General features: G+C 38.6%; 1 protein-coding gene across 2 annotated transcripts; it reads right to left on the reverse strand.

Annotated features, from left to right (window-relative positions):
- Nucleotides 1–498: 498 nt before the first annotated feature.
- LOC137939109 (uncharacterized) lies at nucleotides 499–7,024 on the reverse strand. Of its 2 annotated transcripts, XM_068784299.1 has the most exons (13): nucleotides 6,682–7,024; nucleotides 6,482–6,566; nucleotides 5,769–5,899; nucleotides 5,580–5,682; nucleotides 5,424–5,438; nucleotides 4,226–4,365; nucleotides 3,856–4,048; nucleotides 3,301–3,375; nucleotides 2,770–2,880; nucleotides 2,160–2,204; nucleotides 1,755–1,853; nucleotides 1,311–1,379; nucleotides 499–1,049 (listed from the first exon to the last, which is right to left on the reverse strand). In XM_068784299.1, the coding sequence occupies exons 1-12, from the start codon at nucleotides 6,930–6,932 to the stop codon at nucleotides 1,350–1,352; spliced, it is 1,278 nt and encodes a 425-aa protein (XP_068640400.1). In that variant the 5' UTR covers nucleotides 6,933–7,024; the 3' UTR covers nucleotides 499–1,049; nucleotides 1,311–1,349. The 2 variants fall into 2 exon arrangements, with proteins under 2 accessions (XP_068640400.1, XP_068640399.1); XM_068784298.1 differs by lacking the exon at nucleotides 499–1,049 and having other exon boundaries at nucleotides 1,127–1,379.
- Between the last annotated feature and the right edge of the window lie 37 nt (nucleotides 7,025–7,061).

A 7,061-nucleotide genomic window follows, 5' to 3' on the forward strand; every position in this document is an offset into this window, starting at 1 on the left:
ACTTGCTTCTTCACTTAAACAGGTACATCGTCGCCTATTGTGAGTCCCCCCTGATGTCGCTATCAATTACAATCGCTGGATCGGTGATCAACTAACTGATCTCAAGCGCTCGAGGCAGGTCTGTGAATCCATTTTCCGTCTTTGGACTCTTTGTTACACTGTTTCAGTCAATCAAATTCTCAATTTTTTGAGATGTTTTACAGGTCTTAACTTAGATTTGGGAACCTACTACACGAGCATTACTGCTACAATGGATACCCTCCGAATCAAAGTAGAAGAGGTCCACAAGGCGCTGAAAAATCTCTAGTGTTGATGCGTCTTGGTTACTTCAACGGCAGAAATTTTTGGGTTTAATGGTTTCAGGAGGAAGATCAGATTTCCAGTCTTCTAAATTAAAAATTTTGAAAATCCTTTGTGTTTAATGTCTTTTCTAGGGGGATTAGATGATCAGATTATCTGATCATTCATTTTTCCTCCATTAATAGAAGCAACATGAAATCTTTGAAAATCCTTTCTGGGTTTAATGTTTTCAGGAGGACGATCAGGTTATCAGATCGCCAATCTTCTTTTTCTTCCATTAACAAGAAAAATTTTCTGGGTTTAACAAGTTCAGGAGGAAGAAGACCCATGACCTGGTATTACGCCGACTACATCACGCCACCAGCCGCCAATTACACCCATCCCACTCCGACCAGACGATGAGATGAACCCAGGAAGAACCTACAAATTCTTCAAGGGCTCTGTTATCTACCCATTCGGCCTTGGCCTCAGCTACTCCACTTTCCTGTACCAGACGGACATCAACGAAACACAACTGGGTTCGCTCCAACACTGCATCGCCATGCCCCGTCATGCGATTCAACGATCTGAGCTGCGACGACTCCCTCGATTTCCACGTCGATGTGCAGAACACTGAAAAGGAGGACGTCGAGCATATGGTGATGGTCTACTCCACGGCTCCTGAGAAGCTGGAAGATGCAAGGGCGAAGCTGTTGCTGGGATTCAAGAGATCGTGCGTGCGGTGAAGAAATATTGGTACGTCGTGCTTCCTGCCGGGAAGATACTATGGTGATCAGAGATGGAAAGAGTCGATTTCCTTCCCAGTTCAGATTGATTCACAGCAAATGAAGTAGTGTTTTTTTTTTTTAAATTAAATTATTAGCTTCTTTGTTCTATCAAAAACGAATATTATTAGCTTGACCAGGGCGAACAAATCAGAGATAAAAGACAGCATTTCCATGTTGAATAACTTCAATCAATGATCCTGTTCTGTAAATATTGATATGGGTGATTCCAGAGTGAAACTCAACTTGGCAAGCACATCTGAAGATTCCGAAAACTGCAGCAAATCAATCTGAAGATTCTGAACTCACAAATATCTGCAAGACGACACCAATAATAGCAGGAGTCAAAATGGGGGAAGGAAAAAGAGAAAAGCTAAATCAGGATTTCAGGATTATAAATATAATGTATTATGTAAATTACGGAAGTTATCTTGGAGAGGAGAGCAGTCAAATGGAAGATAATCTATGGGACAGAATGCATTATAAATTAAGGTTTAGCCAACCAAGTAGTGCAAAGATAATCAACATTGCTACAAAATTTCAAATAAGTTTCTGGGAATTCAGTGCAGGTCAATCCAGGCTTTTGTTGATTATCAAGTTTCCACAAGCCCCATACAGCACCTAGGTACAACTCAATTTTGACCATAAAAAAGAGAAAAAAATAAAGCATAAAAGGGTATTAAGACTAACCTCCAAATCTGCCAAGGTGTCATAAATTTTCTTTTCTTTTGAATCACAAACTGTAATGCCTGAAATCTTTTGAACTCCAAGTCTTGTAGCAATCAGATTCTGCTCAAACATATCAAAGACAACAGCTTCAGCTTCAGTTTTTGGTTGTACAACAAACCTTTTCATTTGTTTTGAACAGGCATGGACCGTGATGTGGTGCATAAAAAAATGCCATCAAGCAATAAAGTTCTTTTACAAGAATCTTTTATCAGGATAGAATAACAGTGGAAATGAGAAAATATAAGAATTACATGTTACTAGGAACAGATAACATTTAATGATTGCATGTTGTTTATAGCTCTTTTGAACAAGATTTATCATGTCTAAATTTGATATTAAATGTAAAAACCAGAGTATTCATCTTACCAGGTTGAAATCTGTAGAGTCAAATGCTTCAAGTGGCGGCAAAACCTGAAAAAGTGTGGAATTGGTTAGTCAGGAAACGGTGGCAAGATATACATGTGTCTGTTACGATGTTCATAGAGAAATTACTACTCCACTCAAGGGATGATTGGACCATTGTCCAAATTAAATTACAAGAGACCCATTCAATGATCTTCAAAGATATTCACAGAAACCAACTCACTAGAAGAAATAAAATTCAAGATTATATTTCCAGTAATATTCAAGAAAAAGATATAAATCCAGTAATACCCACTTTACTAATCCAACTGGACTTGAGTTATCATCAATTTTCAGGAAAGCAGGAGTTAGAATCCTTCTCATGATTAATCTATGACAAGGACAACTGAATTGCATAACTAACTTGGCCAGCCAACAATTAAATGTCAATCCACTTAAAAAGAGGATTGCATCAGGTTGGCAGCTGGCCCAAACCTTTTTCAGGGATTAAGACATGAATAAACGACCCTAAAATGGATGGGACAGGGCTCCACTGATGGTAATGATAATGATAAAAGGAACTAATGTATAAATAGAATAACTACAAGGACGATAGTAAAAATTCATGACGTACCAATTTCTGGAGACCATTAATCATGACAACCTCCTCAAGAGAATCAACCTGTGATAGAATCTCAAAAGGCCCAATTTTTCGGTCTGTCTGGTTTGCAAGGCTCAAACGCACCTATAGAACAATGTTTATTAGAACCAGGGTAAGAGTGTTACATTTTCATGCCTATCACATGACCACAGATATCTTCCTAGAGCTGGATCAAACAGTGGTGAGAGAGAGGTTCTTTTGCCACTATGAGTAGTACTCATGCAAACTAAATTTTTATGTTAGTAATAAAGATTTCAAAGGCAAATCAACGGACAACAAACAAGTTCACATTCAAAAGTCCTTTCCCATGCCCAAAGCAGTGGAGCCTTTCAAGATATGATATATGGCACAATTCCACTAACATGACAGACAAGTAGACAAAAGACAGTGTGTAACCAACCACTACATTTGGCACTTCTATTGGGATCCCTGTGATAAATCGCTAACTTTTGACTATAATAAACTCAACTAGTTCATCAGAATGTGAAGAGATGCAAAACTTACCATAAAAGGCCTTTCCAAGTTGATGATTGGCGGGACCTCAGCAAGATGCAGCTCAATTTCTTTGATTGTAATAGGCTGAATGACAAATAAGAGATAGATTAATTTCAAAAGGAATAAATTTTCGATTCATCAGCAAAGAAAGCACGTACCAGAAGAAATGGATATATTAAACATTTTCTCCAAGATGTCAAGAAATCATTATAAGAAAGGAAGGAGCCCCAAGGAGTAGATATATTAAGACAGTTAAAGAGGAAAGTGAAAAAGGATGACATCAAGCACTAAAATTAGTTTACACATTTTTTTCTTCTAAAATTCTCATCCATTATGCATCTATTGCATAAGTTACTTTAAATAAATTGTAAGTGAAAGATGATGAAGGTAGATGCCGGGTAAGTACTTGATCTCCAAGAATGTAAAACATAGTGCTCATCATTTCTTATGAGTCCAACTAAAGAATTTTCTTCACATTTCAGCACACGTCTAAACTTAAAAGTTTATGGAAACTGAAATTTTCAATATTTAGTAACCAACCAACAGATATCAATTTGCACGTACATTGCCAATAATTTGCTGTGTCTGAAGGCGTCCAGGTTCACCCAGATTTGATCGCCACGTTATTTGCAGTTTACCAAGGATATTGGTTCCCGTGGGTTTCACTGGTGCAGCCTCTTGTGACAACTTTAGCTGATAGAGGTAGTTTTTTATTCCTCCCCCAGCTTTGAGCAAAGAAGGTGGCTTGAATATACCACTACCCATACAAGTCGATGACCCACATGAAGAAAATAGCTTAAAACAAATATAAACAAAAAGATGAAAAGTTCAATCTGAATGAAGGAAGGTGAAGTGGGAAGAAAACGTGTTAAATTCAGCTTTAATATTAGAGACATTATCAAGTATTGAGACAGAACTAGAGGCTTGCACTTACTCACTGTTGGAATCTGTAGAGTCCTCGTCTGCTTTCAGCACAGTTACACTCCACTGTGGTGATGGTTCAAAGTCGACTTGATCCATAAAAAGGTTTGTTTTTGTGTGGCTTTCAATGCAAGCCTCCAGAAAAGTATTTTCCTAATGTGGAGAGTACATGAAAGAGCAAAAGGTCATTAACCCAAGCAGTAAAGAATAAGGGGAAAGACCCTTACTCAAAAGCATTTACACAATCATAATGCACAACGAAGCAATAAGAAATATTTGGCCTTCACTGTGAGGAATCAGTATAGACTACTTAGGGTTATTGTGGAATAAAGAAATGCATAAAATCCCTGATTGTTCAAATAAGCATACCAATAATCCATGAAATTACTAAAAATATTTTGATAAAGAAAAGGAAAACGACAAAGCAAGGATAAAAACTAGAAATAAAAAAGGGAGCTAAAATGAAGGTGTTGGTAGCTCAAGTTGTGAGAGTGAATGCAACATCAGATGCTTATTTGGTGCATAAACACTACACTTACAAATTGCCTGCACAGTACTGATTTCTTTATACTTATGGTATGCATGTCTTCCTAGATGCCTTTCATGTTGACGATTTAAATATCCTCTTCCTAGATGCCTTTCATGTTGACGATTTAAATATCCCCGAGAGGGTAGTTCAAACTTGCCCATTTAAATTGATCTACTTTACAGAAACAAACTGACTGAAAACCTTCTTCAATCAAGACCCATTAATCATACATATGGCTGACCTCATGGTGGTGAGCAACAATATCTGTTCACCATGCACCCAACCTATCTCTTCAGTTGTGACCAACAAGACAAGGCTAGTCATTTCCACCAGTTTTTATTTTGTAATATCGAAAACATGGTTGAAGTTAGAGTTTGAGGATGACGAGAATAATTCTGTGCCATGATGAATGATTTGAGGTGGGTATTGCTTAATATGAGCTTATGACACTATGATGCAGAACTCTTAAAATTCCGAGCAGCATTAAATGATACAAATTACATTATTCAAGTCATCATGCAAATCTCAGTAACAGCTCAATTTATCGAGAAGAGAGTGATGGATCTCAGTGTGAAGCCTCTTTAGCAACACTAATGAATTGCTAATTCAATTATTAGCAACCTGATAAATATAGAAAGACCACAAACTGACCAGGATTCACACAAGTGATCGTGTGTCCTACCTTAACAACTCGAACCTGCACAAATTAAAAAATTGTACAAAATAAGTCGCAAAATACATATACAACAGCTGCTAAGCAGCAATTACCAGTTATTTGAAAATAAAATTTTCTACAAGTTAGTGTTATGCTGTCAACACGTGGAATAAATAGTAATACCTTTGTCCTGACTGAAAGTGGATTTGCGACAACAAACTTGAAAAACTGAGGAAGATACTTCCGCTCACCATCACCATCATTGTACAGAGCTGTGCAAACCAGCCTATGCCATTCACAAGAGTTAACAAAACCAAGACTTGCATCCAACTTTTAGGATGAGGAAAACCACAAATATATCATGTAACATACGTATGGGGTCCCAGTTCTTTTACATCATGTTCCACAATGAAATCATACCGCCCTCCTGATCGTATCGTCTCAACAGGTGATTTTGATGTATCTAGAAGCAGTATCCGTTGCTTATCTGTTTGAATTTCTGCCTGCAGTCCACAAAAACTTTCAATTATGTGTTCAATTTTCCTTTATTCTCCTATCATAAAGCAGCTGGATGGGCAAATAGAAGTGGTTTCTCTCCACTATAGGAATATTTTTGTCCTTTCCTAATGTTCTATAGAAAGACAAGCCTTTTCTTCTTGACCAGAAAATCGCTTGCCTCCAATCTCAGATTGTCCTATGGGTTAGTATGCAACTGGGAGCTCTAACTTAATAAGTCAAATCATTAGAGTGAGCAGGCCAACATACTCTTCTTGTCTTTCCGGGTCTTCCCTGCGGCACATGTCATGTTTATCTTCAGAAATGGAGTTAGCCAAACTTCTTGTAATGCAGTAAACGTTGACTCTTCCCTTCCCTTTAATATCAGTTTCAATTTCATAACTTGAGGATCAATTTGTATGCGGTTGGACGGGAGTTCTCAGAAGTGGAACAGCACAACATTTTCACTCTTCCAATCTATATAGAAATACACTCAACTCATCGTAGCTCAACTAAAACCTTCATTTATTTTCCTATTACGTTTGAAGCGACAGCCAAATTTCTTTCCTTAATACATAACCAACTCTTACCTTAATAACAACATCCCTAGCTTCGAACTTGGAGCTGTTATTTATGCTGATGTAACTACAGAACGCCTCCCCGAGATAAATCGCCCTGCAGAAACGATCCGACCAAAAGCACGCTTCAAACATAAATTACGGGCAAAAACTGCAGACAAAAATCCGAAAGGAGAACTACAGAGAAAAAAAAAAAACAGAAGCCTACCCACCCGAAGGATTGAGGGAGAACGAGCTGTCCGGAGAGACCCATAGCGTCGGTGGGGTTGTCGAGGAGGAAGCGGTCTCGATAGGAAAGATCGGAATCTTGGAATAGACGAAGGTCACCGCCGGGGGGGTCATCTTCGCCGGAGATGAGGTCAAGAATGTCCAGCCGGAGTGGGGCGGACGCGTTGAAGGACGGACGGCAAAGCCTCATCACACGAAAGGCTAAAGAGTGGTTGCCATGAGTGGGCGAACCCATCGTCTCGCTTTCTCAGAAGCACGCTGTACTACGTATCCTCGGGACCTCCAGTCGCTGAATCTGAAGCCAGTCGTCTTCAATCCCTGCGTTCTTTCTGGTTTTGGGTTCTGATTTACGGCCTGTCGTCCT

This window comes from Aristolochia californica, unplaced genomic scaffold, assembly GCF_029961685.1.
Source record: "Aristolochia californica isolate CCGP_79_NKW_82.1479 unplaced genomic scaffold, dmAriCali1.0.hap1 SCAF_8, whole genome shotgun sequence".
NCBI classification, from domain to species: domain Eukaryota; kingdom Viridiplantae; phylum Streptophyta; class Magnoliopsida; order Piperales; family Aristolochiaceae; genus Aristolochia; species Aristolochia californica.